At 37.4% G+C, this 19,294-nt stretch overlaps 1 protein-coding gene across 1 annotated transcript in view; it reads left to right on the forward strand.

Annotated features, from left to right (window-relative positions):
* Positions 1-19,294, forward strand: part of lrrc7 (leucine rich repeat containing 7) — a 150,782-nt gene that overhangs the window by 93,822 nt on the left and 37,666 nt on the right. The window contains exons 8-18 of the mRNA XM_066692203.1: positions 1,181-1,255; positions 1,942-2,086; positions 6,912-6,984; positions 8,325-8,342; positions 10,098-10,227; positions 11,193-11,308; positions 14,189-14,258; positions 15,947-16,046; positions 16,684-16,808; positions 17,030-17,230; positions 18,737-18,862. Coding sequence (XP_066548300.1) covers positions 1,181-1,255; positions 1,942-2,086; positions 6,912-6,984; positions 8,325-8,342; positions 10,098-10,227; positions 11,193-11,308; positions 14,189-14,258; positions 15,947-16,046; positions 16,684-16,808; positions 17,030-17,230; positions 18,737-18,862 — 1,179 coding nt within the window. The remainder of the gene's footprint in view (positions 1-1,180; positions 1,256-1,941; positions 2,087-6,911; positions 6,985-8,324; positions 8,343-10,097; positions 10,228-11,192; positions 11,309-14,188; positions 14,259-15,946; positions 16,047-16,683; positions 16,809-17,029; positions 17,231-18,736; positions 18,863-19,294) is intronic.

Consider the following 19,294-nt stretch of genomic DNA (forward strand, 5'->3'; position numbering starts at 1 on the left):
AAGAGACGGAAGAGAAAACAGAATATGTACACTATTGAAATTGTGTTACTTTGACAATGGAACAGAAAAGTCTGATAGGGTCGGAATTTAAGGGTCTGAAAATAATGCATGTTTGTTTATCCTCTTTTGTTTATGCTAAGGTATAATATAACCTCGAATTGGTTAATCATAACATAACATAATCATCTTATCATCAAATTAAAATGGCTTTTCCTATCCAGAGCCTTGAGTATCCTTTGTGAACTCCAGTTACAAATGATTTAGGAAAATTGAGAGGTGTGTTGACATATTTTAGAAAACTGGTTGTATTTTAAGGGAAAGACATCTTATAATCATTGCACTGGCAAGAAAAACGGCAGGATTTGTTTCTGAATTAATTATAGTCTTTCAGAGGTCTGCATACTACACCAGCTGGATCTGTAGGACTTCAACAAGTAACTAGTTTGAGATATGAGACTAGTCCTATATATTTAAGGCTCAAATTAAGACTCCTTTAAAGCTAAACTTAGCATCGTGAATCCATGTCAGTTTTCCTCAAATAAATCACAGGGTTCTGATGATGAAACACACATTTATTGATCATTTAAATCTCTGGTAAAAGGACACGTTTTCAAGCAGCAATCAGGTGGTACAGAAAAAAGCACCTATTAGAGCAATTAACTACTCAATCTGAAAGTCTTTATAGAATCAGCAGCCCATAGAAATGACAGCGGCACCTTGATTGACTGCATAATTACTCTAACAGGTGTATTGCTCTGTATCGCCTGATTGCAGTTTGAAGAAGATTCCTTTGATTTGTTTCCTTTGATTTGAAACACTGGACATAAGCAAACCTATATGTATTCTTCCAATAGAGACATTAACTCAAATTATGAATGCGTTCTCCTCAGCTGTTTGAGTCCAGGGCCACTTCAGTACCTTTCATTGTTCCAGAAGCCTGGTTTGTGAAGCTCAGCCATTAATTCCTGTGCTGTACAATGATGGACTTAAAACATGGTATTGCCTACCTTTCTACAGTCCAGCTACATTAGCTGAAAGCACACAACATGGTTTACCTGGTTCAAAAGTGGTCTGTTTAGCATTGAAATCACCTTGTTTCTTGAAACTTGACTTTGTTCTCTCAGGTGCTGATGTTGTTAAGAGTGTGTTGTCAACTTCAGGACTGTGTTTGATGTTTCAGCCCGAAGTCCTGGAGCAAATACAGAACCTGAAGGAGTTGTGGATGGATAACAACTCATTGCAGACATTACCAGGGGTAGGAAGTAACCCAATTACCAAAACAACTCAGTCTCTGCTGTTAAAATGAGAAAGCGATGCTATGTATATATGTGGATGCATCTTATTCTTTACTTCTGCTTTGATTATCTTTTTCCCCACCACATCTGCGACCTCCAAACTCCTCTAAAATAGGTTTGGAAACTCATGGGTGTCCAAAACTTTATTAGGTTTTCTTTGACCTTTCCTTGACATACAACACATTACAAACTTAATGAAGACGCCTTTTTTAAATGTATGCAAATTCTAGTACTATTTTACCAGAATTTCCAACATACTATAGGCTAACTAAAGCATGAATTAGAAAGCAATGTAGGTATAATATTACTATTTAATACTTCCGTTAAATGCACAAGCCTGCATTGATGTATTTATTTTCCCATGATCAAGGTAAGCAGCAGTTCTGTTACTTCACCGGAGTATGTTTAAAACCCACTGAAGCGAATGAATGGGTCAGTTATGTATGACCAGCTCTGAATTGTGTGACTTGGACATTGCACATACTGAAATAAACCGATGTGCTCCTACTGTCACCAGATACATTGGCAACAACATGTAGGCCTACAACAGAATATGCCTTTGTCATAGTAGTTTAAAGTGGCTTTCACCTTCCTTCAAACCCCAAAGTAAGCCCTCATGTGTTTGTATTTCTCCCTGCTGTTGAAGTCTATAGGGAAACTGAAACAGCTGACATACTTGGATATGTCCAAGAACAGGATAGAAACGATGGATATGGAGATCTCTGGGTGTGAACTCATGGAAGACCTCCTACTCTCCAGCAATATGCTGCAGCAGCTGCCTGACTCCATAGGTAAGATGCGCTCCTGTCTGTGCTCACACCCCCATGCCAAACCAGCTTTCGGGCTGCGCTCTGCTAATTAGAAAAGAAAAACTCGGCTGGTCTGAGAATTTCTGAAGCAGCATTACTTCACTTTTTGTCTTACTTTGTTTTTGTAGTTTTTTGAATCTGTAACATACTTCACACTTCCAGAATGTTCCATAAGCAGCCGTAACGTGAATGTTTGTTTTATTATTACATAGCCTAAAAATTTGAACTCTTGTTACTTCTTCTGTGTGGCATACATAGGCTGCATGAACTTCGGAACGGTTATAAATGTAACCTCCCAATCTTTGTTAATCTATGATTTTTTTTTACATCCTCTGGGAGTATTTAGTTATTAACATTTTAATGCCACGCTTGTAAGAAAAGCTGTTTCCTCACACGGTCGTACGTGTCACATCCTGATTAAACATCAGCAGGAGGCCATCATCACTCAGTGTTGAGGAGTTTTTAACCCCATATTGCGCAGCAGCTGCAGATCAAACTATGGACTGAAATGCAGGATCATACAAGCATAACTTTAGACCTACCACCCTTTCTTACCAGACTCTGATCCCTAAACATTTCACATCATAAAGATAAATGTATCAGAAAGCTGTAAATTACATTTAGATCTGTGGATATGTGCATATGCACAATATCTATTCTAATAGAATGTATAAATCACTTAACTATTATGCTTACATTGACCTTCTTTACATGTTATGTGTGTGGAACTATGCAGTTCAGTAAAAGCAATTTTATTTGGCAGATTTTGCTTAGAATGCTTACAAATATATAATTTGCACGTATTGATCTTTAAAAAGCTAAATAGCGTCTCTCTGGTTGTTCCTGCCGAGACAACCTATAAATATTGTAGATACGTATAGAACATTTTACCCACTGATCGCTGTACAGGGGGTTCTCACAATTCGTTTTCTCATTGTTAGTCATTTCGCAGAGTCGTCGTTATTTAGTTAATCACCTGTCCTCACATCGTCGTCTACTACAAAGTCACTCCATAGTCTAAGTATGGTCCCAGGATGGGGCCCAGCAGATATTATAAACTGATGTGATTACAGTATAAAAATAATGCAATAAAAAACGCTTAATTCAAGAGAGAGCTGCTCCTCACTAATTCTCCATCTTTGAACTCCTCCTACGTTTCCTCTCTTCCCATTCTTATTACTTTCTCCAACTACGGAGACTGTGAAGGTACAAAATAAGTATTTTACACTAAATCTTAATATCATAACTGTTGCTAGACTCACACTCCCATCATCCCACAACATTGTGTTTTCTCAGCCTGTGATCCTGTGCGGTTGTGAACTTTTTCCTCTTTCTCTCTCTCTCTCTCTCTCTCTCTCTCTCTCTCTCTCTCTCTCTCTCAAATTCATGCTCAATTGTATGAATCATTATTTCTCTAATCTTACTAACAGTACAAATTACTTAATTTTTTATGTCTTGATTTTACATAATGTGATTTAATGCTTTGGAGATGGGCTAACTAAAGAGTGTTGGTGTTTAGAAACTACAATAAATTGTTAGGTTCATTCATTGAGGTCATACAGTAATGGTTACATGTTTATTTATGTAAAATTATAATTGTAATGACTTGTAAGAGTTCTTTATGGTGTTTGAAAGACATTTGGATGGGTAATCTTCAAGAACGAATTCCAGATGATTTTCGAGGACCCCATGTACCTGAAAATATACATCTGTATGCATTAGGTATAATTAAGACTCATACAAGCTCCGAGATGCTTCAAAACTGATTAAAACCAGAAGTACTGACACACTGTTTCCCAGACAATTTGAGAGCTATTAATTAATCAATAAAGAGGGCATTTGGGTTTTGCCTCCTTTCTCTGAATTATGCTCCTAATTAATAATTTGAGAAAGCTGCTACCATGGATGATTAATTCTTTAATGAATCCATAAATCTGGCGGCACTTTAAGGCTCTTATCTGTTCACCCAGTTTCCAAATTATTTTGTCATGTTTTTGTGACATCCCTTTCTCCCTCCTTTATGCGACTTGATTCCAATGATGATATTTATGTGCGATTGCAACAATGTTCATTACAGTTAGGATCCAGTTTGTCCTTCTTAATTAAATAAATGTTCTTTATTTCTCTGTGAGCAGTTTGAAGCTATTACGACATTAAAAATATGTAAATGGTACAAATGCTTGAAAAATGTAACTCAAATGACTTGCAGTTGAACCTGTATCTTTGTCCTTCCTTCAGCATTTTTTTTCCTTTCATTTTGTCTTTGTTAATTATACATCTATACCAAAGTAGTGATTAAAAACACAATCACCATTCACTGTAGTAATCTTCTTTCCTCCTCCAAAAAAAATGCTCATTAATCATCTCCGGATGAAACTGAAAGTGAACAGAAGTGAAGTATCTGAAAGAAGCAGGATGAATTCTCTTCAGAAGGTCATTCTAAGGAGAGACCTCAATCTGGAATCTCTCAAGGTGTTGTCAGGGAGGTAGAATAATTTGTTCCTCTCTGTAGCGTTGCGGAAATAGGACGAGACACTCTATCCATCTTGCTGACTTGAAATTAGGAAGGATGTGTCCAAATCCTTTCTATTAAACTTTCAAGGGCTCTTTGTTCAGAGGATTGACAAGACAGTAGAGAAAACAAGGGGAATGTATGCTATACTGAATGCCCTACTGGAGGCAAAAGGTCTTCATGGTTCCTGACTGGCAGAATAATTTTTAAATACTCCTTTAACCCTTGGGAGTTTTTAGGTATCTGTCAGTGCCATGGCGTGCCTGTTCAAAACTCTGGGAGAAATTATTTCATAGTCAGTATCTGAATTACAGAGACTGTGGAGGGAAGGGACTCACAAGGGACTTGTTTTCAGGTTAGCTTTGGAGCTGTTTTTGTGTTTGTTTCTGCTTCCGGATTGAGTGTTTTTTGAGATCCAAGCAGAATGTGATAGTGTAATATGATACCAGATTCAGTTATCATTAAAACATTAGTATGCTTAAATATTGTTAAATGAAATGGCCCCTATTTGCAATTCCAAAACCCAGTAAACCCAGTACTGTAGAAAAAAAATGATTTTGAGTTGAGTGTTGAAAAATGACAGATGAAGACATCATATGGTGAAAGATTTAGGGCTGAATTTGGCCTTATCTAAACTCTGGCATTCTTAAATGTAGTAAGAGAGGCAAACATTATAGATATTTCCCTGTCATCTGTATTAAAGTAAAGAAACCATTAATACTGTTTTTTTGAGGAATTCACCACATGCCTGTAAACCCACTGTTATGTACTAATACAATCTTACCCCACTAATGCTATTTCAATTGATCCTGTTATTCCAAAAATAGATTATTGAACCTAAAATGCCTGTGGGAAATAGCTTCAATGGTTCTGTTTGTTTTGTGTTCCCCCTCCCCTCCCCCAGTTATTATAATTTTAAACCTCTTTTTTTCAACTTCTTTTTCTTCGCCTTATATACTGTAAAAATGGCTTATACATAAATTCTCAATAAACTTATATGTCTTTTCTAGTAAAATAGTGGCAATTAATACAGCGTCCTTTTATTGCTGACAAAAAACTACACTATAGCTCTAAAACATTTTTTACATATGTGTTTAACTTTTTGTTTGTATGTTTGTTTGTTTTCCATTTGCTAACTAAACCCCTTAAGGAGTGTTGAAGCCTTTAATTTGCTAAATCTCTGTGAACACTCATGGCAGTATTAAAGTGGTGACTCATACTAGCAATCTTAATCAGCATCTAGTGATAAATACTGTGTTTGGCTCCAAAGCTATTTTGTATTACTTACATGTATAAGTAAGTAGCTGGACTTTCTACAAAAATTGACAAAAAATGGTAATTAAGTTCTTCCATGAAAAAACAAATCTCCTGACATTAACAGAACTAACAGCAATGAACAAAAGGGAATGTATAATAAATTGTAACACATTTAATACTGGATTGTCACGGTCTAATTTATTTGTGATACCTCCTTATTTCTAACTAAAGGGAAATGCTCTATGGGTAAATAACCTTTAAAAACTTAAACAAAAAGACATTATTTTGCATTTGTGTATTTTATTAGATTGTAACTTTTTTGTCAGATTTTAAACCTGTTTCTCTTAAATTGTATTTAATTATACTGCAAAGTCCTCTGCAAAAACCCATGGAACAATTTGTATGATGTAAATATGTATAAAATGAATTGTTTAATTTATAATTTGCCTTTGAAAGATGTAACCATTCATCATTAAAACAAATTCTGTCTATGGACTATCATAGACCAAATTACAGGCTTTTGGAAAAAAATGTATATTTATATACTGTTTATGTAATATTTATACCTACTCATGTTCCTATAGCCGTTTACAGTAAAGTAACAGTTTACATTTCATAGTATGCGATGCAAGTTTCTTTCTGCTTCAATGCTATTTAAAAGATAATATGACTTTTATTTTTTACAATGACAAGGTTGAAAAGCCCTTGTACTTTTTCTTTGTTTTAATTGTTTATCAGGGAGGACACATTGTAGTAGTGATCTCTCCATTCTGAAAAATGTATCATAAAGACACAAAGTGGGGTGTAAGTACTCAGTTATCACATGTGTACTTACAATGTATTTATGGTGTTATAACACATTATTACCATGCAAGTAATATATAGCTTATATTTTGAGATTATTACATACAAATGTATAATTACACAATAGCAAACATTATTACTTAGTTATTACTCAGTAATTACACCCACAAATTGACAACTTACTGCAGTCTGTTGATTCCACTCACTGTTTTATGTACGTCTTGTCTTTAACAGGAATGTTAAAAAAGTTGACAACTCTAAAAGTAGATGACAACCAGCTAACCACACTGCCTAACACCATTGGAAGGTGAGTACACCAAATAAGAAAATATGTGCATATATACTCAACAACAAAACTGGGATTTTTGTATTTTTTTTAATGAATATTACTAGATAGCTGCTTAATTTTTGATACTCATAACAACTATTTATTTCTCAATTTGTGATGTGAACATTATTTTCCCAAAGGCAGAGAGAGATACTAGCATATAGAACAAACGTGGGCATTTTCAGTTTTTTTTCCCACATTCTTTTGGGTAACCTCCTATCATTATTAAGCCCTACTGGTTGTTTTTGTTTACATAGTAGGATGTAGCCTCCTTAACTGAAACATGAAATGCCGCTGGAAAATGATTTGCTAATCTTGACACCATGGTTTGATTAAAATTTATTTTAAACCAAATGAGTTCTGCAAACCAAAGTGACAACATAAAGAATGCCACTATCTTGCTGTTGTTCAACATGCAAGAAATGCTCTACTGGTGTCAGGAATCACATTCTGAGAAATACCAGCTGTATTTGTAATTTGCTCTCCACAATGGCTCGTTGGAGCTCTCCTGTAGCTTACACAAATTCAGCTTTTCATAGCTCTGGTCTTGTGGTTCCGGTAGCTGCTTCACATCTCAGCAATCAAATTAACAACCCATGTCATGTTGTGTAGAAATGGTGGCTGTCTTTTATTAGCTTCATTTTCAGACTGATAGCAGGACTTGTAAACAGTTTTGCATTTGTTTAAATTATTTCCTGCCAGAATCCCTTTTTAGACTCTTACAATTCCCTTTTTGTTGTTGAGTATACTCGATTTATCACCATGCTATAAAGAAACATCAACTGTGTTCCTGACTGAGCCTCAACTAAGAACTGGGCAGCCATGGGTTCCTTCGGGGGGATGTTTTTTCAAAGACCAGCTATAAGGGAATTTGGGGAAGTGTATCATTGTTACACAGGCGTCAATCCACCAGGCTTCACCAGTTTGGATTCAGAACAATGCGCCACATTCATTAAATCATTACAAATCACCATTCATCACCTAAACTTTACTTAGATTGTCCAGTAATAGAGTCACAGTTACACAGGATAGATTTGTAGAATACGCTGCTGGAAACTACTCATGGCTTAGATGTATTCTTTTGTTCCACCTTGATGTTTGGTTGGTAGTGCTACCAGAGGAATTTGAAAGAACCCCAGGTTTGGTTTAGGCCTACTCTGTCACAGAAGCTTTTACCATTTCAAGCAATGTCTCGTTGCTCATGGCAGCTATACTTTCTACCTCATACCTGATATTGTATATCCGTGCATCTCTTTCTGGGTTTGTCATTGGTCGGTTTTGTGTGTTTATTATACATGCATCTATAATGGGCCACTTAGTGGACGCGGCAAATTAGGGTAAGTAGACTGAAAATCCCCTTTTCTACACACATTGCACATACCATGTTTAACCGGTCAGTGGCCGTCTCTAGCATCTACTGTACATTTTTGATTGATGAGCATAAGGGAGACCAGCTGTGTCTGCCTGTAAGATAAATCTGTTATTCTCTTTTTTTTTTTTTTGCAGAGACTACTTTAAATGCATCCGTAAACATTTGTTTTTGTTTTTGTTTGTTTGTTTATTCCTGCTTTATAGATGCTTATTTTGTTAAACATGCCTACATTTAGTACAGTGGAATGATAACTGTAAATTCGGTAATTCAACCTGCATGTATATATTCAGCCATTATCCCTGAGCAAGGAATTTGGATCACTAAATATTGGGCACATATAATGTATAGTATTGCAACTCGATTTAAAGTTATTGTAGGTAATAGTTGACCAATGTAGGTTGGTTTCTTATGTAAAGAATATCCCATAAGGAGCTGAAGGAAGGGGTTTTAATGTGTTACTTTGTAAAACTATTATTTCACATTAAATTAGGTTTATATTTCCAAGAGATTAGTGAAGTGGTTATTTTTTAAACAATGAAGTAATCAAATTAATTCAGTGCTCTTAGTAGCCAGCTCCACCACAAATGTTTCCTTTTATAATTTAAACCAAGTCATAATAGCCTTTCTTCATTACTCAGAGCAACTACTTAGTCAATATGCAGTTAATAACAGTTAATAACAGTATTTCTGGAGGAAGTTAGTAGACATTTTCACTGTCACTAAAAATAAGCAAACAACAAAAACAAACAAAACAATTCAATCTTAAGCAAGGTAAAGCTAGTTTCAGGGTTATACAAGATCAGTGTAGTATGACTTGCCAAGGAAAAATAATGTTATCTTACAGCCCAGTTCAGATAGGGTGAGGTGAAGGGAATATAAATCTAAAAGTGAATGTTTTGACAGGACATCAGTTACTGACAGATTTATATCAATTACCTTCTGTCTTTCTCTTTTTTGTGTGTGTTACAGTTGTTAATATGCTTTAAGGTGTGAAATTAGCTTGCTTGCTGATGCTTTTACTAGGAATAAAGAGGCCTTAGGGGGGGCGTGAAGGATCTAAATAGCCTTTTGTTGTGAAGAATGTTCTAGAGAATAGAGTACATTTGCTCATGCTATTTTTAAACAGGTAATTGAAAAACGCAAACAGAGCCTAAGTACTATGCTAATGAACTGAACATGTGTTTAGTGTGGGTAGTCTTTCTTCCATCTTCAGTGTACCCTTTTTTATCCTATGTTCCTCTGTGTAAGCAGTTAATAATATCAGCCATTGTATAGTTTAGATTATTGTATATTCACAATATCAATACTCATGTAGGAATACAGATACATACAAAATATTTCTCTTTAAACTCTTTCCTGTATCAGATATATACATGTAGCTATTGCTCAAATGTGTATTGTATTATATTATATAATTGTATTAATCTAATAAATTCTAAATTGCCTGGAAACTGAACACGATACCTATAGCTACATTATAATGAAAAAGTTATATAATCTCAGGTATCTTTAAGCCTAACACATTTAAGTCCATACATAAAGAAATAAAGCAATGATAAATAGAAGAAAAAGGCATATTTATCATTGCTTTATGATTATTTCTGTACGTGTGGGCTTAAATAAAGACTCCAGAGGCTGCCTTGTAGTTTTTGCAATTGCTCTAGTTTACCCTGTGAGGCAAAGATCAGCAAACCTGACATGAGTGCTTTCCTTTTTCCAGTTTATCGCTTTTAGAAGAGTTTGATTGTAGCTGTAATGAGCTCGAGTCCCTTCCTCCAACTATTGGCTACCTACACAACCTTCGAACGTTTGCCGCCGATGAGAACTTCCTATCAGAACTGCCTAGAGAGGTAAGAACTGCGAGTCCGACTCGAGCTCATCCCCCGGAAAACATGCCGCAATGCCTTTTAAATAAGTGTGTCAGCGTTTGAGTTTGAGCTAGAGAGGAGAGATGGGTGAAGTCGTTCCCTGGTGGCTAATTTACTAATCTCTCAAACTCCCTGACACTAAAACATGGTTCTTTTCTTCTCCCCCATTGTGGGTCGACTGTGACCAACATGCCAGCTTCATAGTAAATCATTTCGCTGGGCAGTTATCCCACAGTGGTAAACTGGGCCCAAACTCAAAAGCACTTGCTGTTAGCTTGGCCCTGAGAGAGCACTGGCTCGTACTACAATACAAAAGACATAGACTGGCACTTTTCCATCCCTCTACCTCACTGTAGATACACTTTCCATGATCAAAGTGTGTCTACAAAGAGAAGCTGCTTTGACTCCTGTAGGCATTGTGCCCGACTAACATAATTACAGCTGTTCCTCTTTTCATGAGTGTAGGAATGTCTACATTTATACATCAACAATGGACTTACCAACACTCCATATTAAAGGCCTGTAACCTTTCATCAATTTTTTGTTTTATCATTTTCATTCTCTAGGGCTTGAAACATGACTTACTCCACCAGAACAAAATTGTCAGCATGCTGAACCTAGCGTTGACATCTTAAACCCTCTTATATGGTTGAGTTGCACCCCTGGTTCAGTTATGCAGACGCACTTGCCCTCAAGGTGTATACTGAGGGTGGGACCCTGCTTAAAGCATCGAGCCACACAAGGAATAAGTTCTGTAGTTAACATGTTCTCATTTGTTAATGGTCACAGTATGTATGTATTATATTTCAGTGAGATTAATCTATCATTTAATTCAGTAATTACTCAGAAACAAAAATAATGTCTTTTCCAGAAGGCACTGTGCACACTAAAAAATGGCTTCATGTTTTCCCTCTTAACCCTTTCTTTCCACGTCTTGTCGCTTGCAGATCGGAAGCTGTAAGAACGTCACTGTCATGTCTCTTCGCTCCAATAAGCTCGAGTTCCTGCCAGAAGAGATTGGACAGATGACGAAGTTGAGAGTATTGAACCTGAGTGACAATAGGTATTCCACTTCGGCTTTGATGCTCTTCTATCTTACTGGAGGACCCATGACCACACGCTGTTTCCACTAATAGAATAATTGTGAGAAGTATTGTGAGAAAATGCATCCATTGTTAGCCAGGTTCCTAAGATAACATAACATGACACAAAACGATATCAGGTGATGTGAACTGGAGAAACCTGCAGCCACTGTTTCTGAGAGCTTAGAATAGATCACATATTCAGAGACATCACCTAAGAGTATTTAAAGTGTTTAAATTTTTTAGCAGCACATAATTGTTCCCGCTGCTGGGAAGCTAGAGTTATAATTGTTGGTGTTATTTCGCTGTGAAGAATTTATTCTATTTTTTGTTTTTTCCATTTCTCATTTGAATTCATTGTCCAAGGATTCAAAGGGTGAGACTTCATTAACAAACAAGAAAAAAGTGCCTAGGCTGAGTATTAAGTACAACAGTTCCTAATGCCAGTGTCTAATAAATGACTTACCTTTTGTAAAATGATCTACGCCAACATAACCTTTTGCTGTTTTTGTTAAAAAGATAGTTAGATTTTAATTAAATAAAATGCCTTGACATTAGGTCTGCTTAAACTCTGAGTTAATGGAGAGGTTAGTTGAAATTGGTATGTTATATGCATGCATACGGTACATTCATAGCTATATTTATATTATTATCTATCTCTGCATATTGATATGTACATATAGATATACAGACATATTTAGTTTGAGAAAGACAACAATATATTTAAAATAAATAATGTGGAAGGTTGTGATATGTAATTTTGTCGAGGAGAAAGACAACAATTAAGGCAGCAAAGCCCTGATTCTGTGTCACTGATTGCATGTTGTAGTGCAGACAGGCCTCGTCAAATGAAGTCGTTGCTGTATGTTATTTGGGCCAATAATTAAAGGCTTTAACAACCAGGAGAATAATCTGTGCTAGATCACCGATTGCAGTGCTTTAGGTTTAACAAAGGAATGAATATCAAATCTATACTTTCGCTTCTCTTTTTGTATTTCTATTTCATGTGTTTATCTTTTTATAAACCTTTTATAACTATCTTATATACATACAGTGCTTTGCTATTTTGCTGTTAGAGCACCAGAGTGGAATTAATGAATAGTGCCAAATGTATTTTTTAAGCTAAGTCAGACAATCTCTTCATAATGAGGATATTTGAAGTTGTTTTAGGCAGATTAACATTGTTTGTTTTCAGATCCAGCAGATTGCCTTGAAGATATACATCATATGATTTTTTTTTTTGTATTTGAAGTGCTATCGGTGATTAACAAAAAATAACGTAGTTAAACCTTAACCCTGTTTAATTACAGCAAGCATTCCTCTGCCACCACATTTACACACATGAGGATGTGTGTCCTGACGTTCAAGACCAAGTACCCTTGCCTAAACCATACCTACACTAATATTTACTTTTGCTTTAAAATGTAGCTTTAGTATTAGGTATTATAATTAGAAGAACAGCTATTAAAAGTTTGTATTACTGCACTTTTGTATTTCTTATGTAAACTGTAAGATGCCTTGCCAGTAAATAAATAACAAAAATAATAATAAATGTTACTATGGAAGACGTGACTAACAAAGTATGTGTCTTAGCTGTGCTTTTTAACAATTACAGGCAACAAATAATGTATTGAAACCAATCAAACTTTACCCACCCCACCTGTCTCAAAACATACTAATCACACACTCGAGGGGACTTCAAGGCTGCTGGCTTTTACACTGGTGGTGGAATTTATTTAGAAAAAGTCATCTCAAGTGATGTTTCAGCTATCAGTTTCAGGAAATTGCTGTTGCTGTGCTGACCTGATATAGGAAGAGAAACCCACCTCAGTAATGCTGATTGATACTGAAATTATTGCTGGTAGATAAAAAGCCATTGTGTGTGCATTTGGCGTGTGTTTGTCTGATATTGTTTAGTTTGATTTCTGTGTGTGTAGTTTTGCTAGGACTTTGGTGCTAGCGAGTGATGAGGGAAGACTACAGCAGGAATCTCGTGGGGGCCCAAGTATCATTCCAGGCCCTGGCTTTGCGAGGCGTTTTAAATCTCTTTTCAAATGTAAAACAGTGATCGAGACTGCCTTTACAGACAGGCCGCCCAAGGGGCTGTGTGTTTTCCTCATGTCAGGGGATGTGCGTGATAAGTATTCGCTGCGGCACAAAGTCATGACTCTGGAGGTCAATTCGAAGCGCATGTAAACACAGCCTTTGAAATACAACATCAAGTTCTAGATTTCTGTCACTTCCAATTGGCCCAGTGGGTTGAAGTTTAGCTTCAATCCAGACTTTAAAGTGTGTAACTTTGGAAGTAAAGTGCCGATCCAGCACTGTTTACTTACAGGCAGATGGGATGTGTTGGTTTCCTATCATCATACAAACACAAACTCCAGCCCAGCGGATCCAACTGCTAGGCCCGACAGAAAATAAATATATCAAAATAATATATATATATAATATATATATTATGTCTTAGCTATTACTTTTAATGCCATGGCCGGAGAAAGACTGAATATGATGCTGTCTGAAACCTTGAGGGAACCAGAGCTTTTTCTGGGAGAACCCCTCCTGACGTCAATCAAAGTTAATGTCATTTGAAAATTAAAAAAAAAACACCCTGGGTGCTTCCCCTCCCAGTTGGGATCGAATGGTGAATGAGCTTTCGACATGCAAGTCTGCCTACAGCTTGTCAGAAAATCGTTTCTTAGCAACTGATCTTTTTTATATAAAAAAAGGTCAGCTACCAAGAGTTAACGCCTCTTTTGATACTCCTAATGAAACAGTGTCTTAGATTACTCACACTCACTTAACTGTTGTTCTTCCACTCTCTCTTTCCTTCTCTCTCTCTCATTTGTTTGCTTTAATAGGTTAAAGAATTTGCCGTTCAGTTTTACAAAGCTAAAGGATCTTGCAGCACTCTGGCTATCAGACAATCAGGTAGAGAGTTGTTCTTATGCATTTTTTTCAACCCATAAAACTGGATTGTTTCCAGATTGTGTTTTGAATTTGTCTAGTGGGTATGTATGTTATGGCTCAATGTTCAACACCCTAAAAGAAGCAAACCGGTAAAAAAGCTTTGATGGCGCACTTTGACGAAGCTAAATATTCAACTTGTAACCAAAACTCCCCCAAAGACTGTGTCTTAAATTGAATGTCCAGTGTCCTGTCACTCTGAAGTTCAATCAGCTCCTCTTGAATGTCATTTGAGAGATGGGATAAAGTCACTACCTCACCTGCAAGAGGTTGGATAACCCAGTCATTTCCTTCAGGAAAATATTTATCCAAATTGGCTCTGAGAGAAGTCAAGTGATTCTTAATTGGCTCCACAACACTTGAGAGTTCAGATTCTGTTTCACAGATAGCGTCAGTTAGCAACACGAATGAAGCGTCTGCATTGCTGAAATTAAAATCCAGGAGAAAAAGTCTAACTTCGTTTCTCAGTTCAAAAACGCGCTGCAACACTTTAACCTTTGGTAACCACCTGGCCTCTGTGTGAAACAACAACGAATCGTGCTCTGCTCCCATTTCTGCACGAAGCTTTGTGAAGAGATGTGACTTTGTGGGCTGCGTCTTGATAAAGTTCACAATTTTAATAGCTGTACTCAGAACATTACTGAGCTCCTGATCGATGTTTCGAGTTGCAATGGCTTTGCGGTGAATCATACGATGAGACCACGATTCATGTGGAGCAACTTCTAACACGTTGGCTTTCAAGCCTGCCCTACCTCCAGACATAGAAGGGGCTCCATCTGTGCATATTCCGACACAGGATTCCCACTTCAATTCATGTGACATTATGAAGTCGTTTAAAATGTTGAGCAGTTCAGACCCAGTTGCACACATTTTTATTGGCTTGCAGATCAGCAAATCTTACAATATTGATGTGTTGTGAATGTTCTGAACATAAGAAATTAAATGAGCTTCTTTTGTTATATCTGTTGCTTCATCCAACTGGATTGCAAATAAACTCAATCGTAATCGTAATCATGTCTGAGATTCGGCAGCTCGCCCTGTTCTTTGACAGTTGGATCAGTTTTAACTTCTCAGCTTCATTATCACCAAGCATTGTCCTGCAAATGTCAATTGCTGCAGGGAGAATCAGTTCCTTGATTGTGTAAGGCTTCTTATTCTTGGCAATATGGTACGCACTGGCAGGGGTGATTTTTCATTGTGCTTTTTTGTTTGTTAATTTATTGTAGCTCTCGTTCGAAAAAATCTCTCTTCTTTCCTACCAGATCTCCATGCTTTGTTTCTAAATGGCGTCGTAATTTTGTTGGCTTCATGCTACCGTTTGCTAAAGTTACAGCACACAATACACATCACGTCTAATTTTTCCGTTAACTGCAATGGAAGTAAAACCAAAATCCAAATACGTTTTGTCATATTTTCTTGTTTTGGTAGACAGTTTGAAAACTGCTGACTTAGTGCTTAGAAACTACTCCAGACTGTTTATAAACTGAATTCACCCTGGCTCAGGAGCCTTGACACAAGATTCACATGAAACCAAGTTGTCCTTCAAAAACCTCACAGCACCATTTATCAGAAGCCAATTTCCCACACCTCTCATTTTCTGTTACCCTTGTCTTGTGGGGTTTTGTGACACATCTCTAACTGCTCTCTTGCAGTCCAAGGCCCTTATCCCCCTTCAGACAGAGGCCCATCCAGAGACCAAGCAGAGGGTACTCACCAACTACATGTTTCCTCAACAACCACGGCACGATGAAGGTTGGTTTGGGAGGAGTTTATGGAGACCAGTATTGCTGTGGGTGCATTTATCAATCAGAATGTCAAGTGGTGTGTAGAAAATGGGTTCTCGACTGTTTGTATGAGGATAAAGTGGCATTTACCTGAACACCAAACTGAATAGCAGGTTTAATTCCACAGATGATTTCTCCTGATGGTAATAAAGATGTGTGCTCTATGCTGTAGTGCCAGCTAGCCATTTGAGAAAACGTGTTGGGATTGATAAACTGTGCGATATTGAAATAAATAATGCTTTTCTTGAATCTAGGGTTTGGTTCTGTTTTCTTTTTGGAGGTTTTCTTTCAAAAACCAACTCCCAAAAAAAACATATTTTTAAATGCCCTTCTCTAAATGTTTTGCCGATGCCTCCCTCAGTCTCTCATGAGTATTATGTATGCTTTTAAGATAAACGGTTTGAAACTATCGATAAATGCTGGCAGGCAGTATGACTCTTGAACCTAAAATGTACATCAGCATACGGCAAGAGAGAAATCTGTGTCTCTGGGCTCCTGGGTAGCACTTCAGAGGGGCAGGCAGGGAACCAAAAGGTGCCTGTGCTGGGCTGGGGTCAGTGCAGAGCAGATGTGACTGCTTCCTTTCTCTCTCTTGTCTCTTGTAGATTACCAGTCTGACAGTGATAGCTTTAACCCCACATTGTGGGAGGAACAGCGGCAGCAGCGCATGACTGTGGCCTTTGAGTTTGAGGACAAGAAGGAGGAAGAGGAGAACTCTGGGAAAGTCAAGGTTTCTATCCTTTCTATTTTTTTTTGTAAATCGTTTTCATTTACTTTCCTCACAGGAGTTACCCAGGTACAATCCCACACACACCTGAAAACGACAAAAAGTGGTCGTGCTGCATTTTAACACAGAAGCTGAGAAATGCATGTAGATCCCCATGATTGGGGAGACTATATGCATATGACCGCTGTGAAATTCCAACCAGGATTCTTCCACTTCCCCGCTAGGTTGAAATCAACCTGAAGCGTTACCCCACCCCTTACCCAGAAGACTTGAAAAACATGGTGAAGTCTGTGCAAAACCTAGTGGGCAAGACCACCCACGCGCTGAGCACAGAGAAATGCAGCTCGGGCACCAACATGGAGCACCACGGCAAGGACAAGTACGAGCACAAGTGGCCCATCGCAACAAAGGAGGTAACAGTCGAGGTAACCGCTGAGCCACGGCCAAAGAACGGGGGCATTTTAAAGCACATTTAAAACTTGCCAAAATCTATGAACACCGGGAAATTTGTGGTTCCACACCTAAAATGAATTTGTGCCCCTTCAATTATTTTCTGTTTTGTATTTGTAATTAATTTTGAATAATTTGCAGATTATATGTGTCACTTTGACATTATGGACATTTTCTGTGTTGATCGGTGGCAAAAACTCTTGATTAAATCCATTCTGATTCCATGTTGTAACACAATAGAATGTGGAAAAGTCCAAAGGGGGTGAATACTTTTGAGAGCTACTGTATGATGTACTACTTTCTAGCCATTAAATAGTACCTTAAGTGCAGACTCTTCATCTTAAAAATATTAAATATGGGCATTGCCATCTGTAAAGTAGCATTTAGGCTTGACTGTAGATTTAAAAATGTATATCTTTATCTTTCAAGCATTGTAACATTAACAGTAAAGTGTTTATCATATCCCCAGTTAAAACACCAGAAATAATAATAACAAATACATTGTAGTATGGGTTTTGGTCTCTGTGGAAAACTGTGTTATTGCTTTAAGACAGCAGAAGGCAAATCACTCGAAGGATAACACAAAATACAGTGTTTCATTCTGCTTTTCTGAAGATTACATGGCTTTAAATGAAAACCTGTTGCCCTTGGCTAAATGGTTTCTTCCCTCTTCTGTGTAGTAAATTAATCATAGAGCTGCTATTGGTCCCGCAAAAGAGATGATTTGTTGTATGTATTTAAAAAGTAACTAATGCATTGCATAGTCAAGAACATACAGGACCCAAGTACTACGCCTTTCATGGGCTTAATTCTCTGTCAATTTCGGCACAACAAAGCACAGTGCTGAGTATGTGATTGCTTCTTATTTCTGACACAGCTGTGAATTGCTCTCTTTCCAAGGCGGCTGTAATTTGTCCGCCAGGAGCTCCAGTTTATCTCTCTCCACTAATAATGCATATGACCCTTCACAAATAAGAAAACAGCGGCCGATTTTAAAGCGAGGACGTGAACGTGGAAAGACTGCAGCCATTATTGTGAATTTCCCAGCTCCTCTCGCCAATCTGATGCACTTTCATCTGCAGGTGACGCAAATATTTTGTGACAGGAGCACCAAGTTTTAATCCAGCAGACAGTGGTACCCTTTGTGCATTTGCAATACAAGGTTCTGAGCTATTTTGGTCCATAGCGTACTAGAATATAATGATACACAAATGTAATACAGCTTACATTTGAAGCAAGTGAACAGTTTGTTGTTTTGCATTCAATTGTGCATGCATTGATCATCAACCCACCATATGGATGACTGGTCTCTGGGGAGACGTGTGTTTGAACTCATGAGAGCAGGGTGAGTTTGTAAGTGGTACCAGACAGGGAGTGAAATCTGGACACTGGTAGTCTGAGCACTATGTACAACACCCAGCGTTTCTGACTGGCTCGTGGTGAAAGACCTGCATAGCAGCTGATGAACGTGTGCTTCACAGCAGGTTACAGATCGAGAAGCCAAAGACTTCCAGAAAACACAGATGACTGAGCAGAGCGCCATGCACAATTCAGCAATGGACATCCCAAAGCGCAAGGAGAAGGAGGAGCTGACAGAGAGCTCAGAGGTACAGTTGCATTTTTGTATCTGCCAGGAAGGAGATGAAACATCTTTTTCCCCATCCGCTCATAGTCTGACTGTTCCCGTGAATTTCTACAGAAGTAGCGCTCTTTTATGTAGTTGAAAAAGAAACTATGCAGATTACATATGATGTTTTTTGTACAAATGACATAATGAAGTGGAGTGGCATGTCCTACACTTGCCGTCAATGTGTATATATTTCTATTTAAGTGATACCCCTTTTCTTAATTTAAGGCCTCCTTAACTTCAACCTGAATTTATAATTTAGCCCAAGTGTTTAATTGCAAAAAGGGAACTGTATTCATCCAAATTATAACAGAGAATTTAAGTTGTCTTATGTTTTTATGTTTTTATGTCTGTATGTCATTCTTCTGCTTATAAAAAGGCTGTGAAATATGGTACAGGTTTCAAGGGGTGT

The sequence above is a fragment of the Amia ocellicauda genome, chromosome 19, assembly GCF_036373705.1.
Source record: "Amia ocellicauda isolate fAmiCal2 chromosome 19, fAmiCal2.hap1, whole genome shotgun sequence".
NCBI classification, from domain to species: domain Eukaryota; kingdom Metazoa; phylum Chordata; class Actinopteri; order Amiiformes; family Amiidae; genus Amia; species Amia ocellicauda.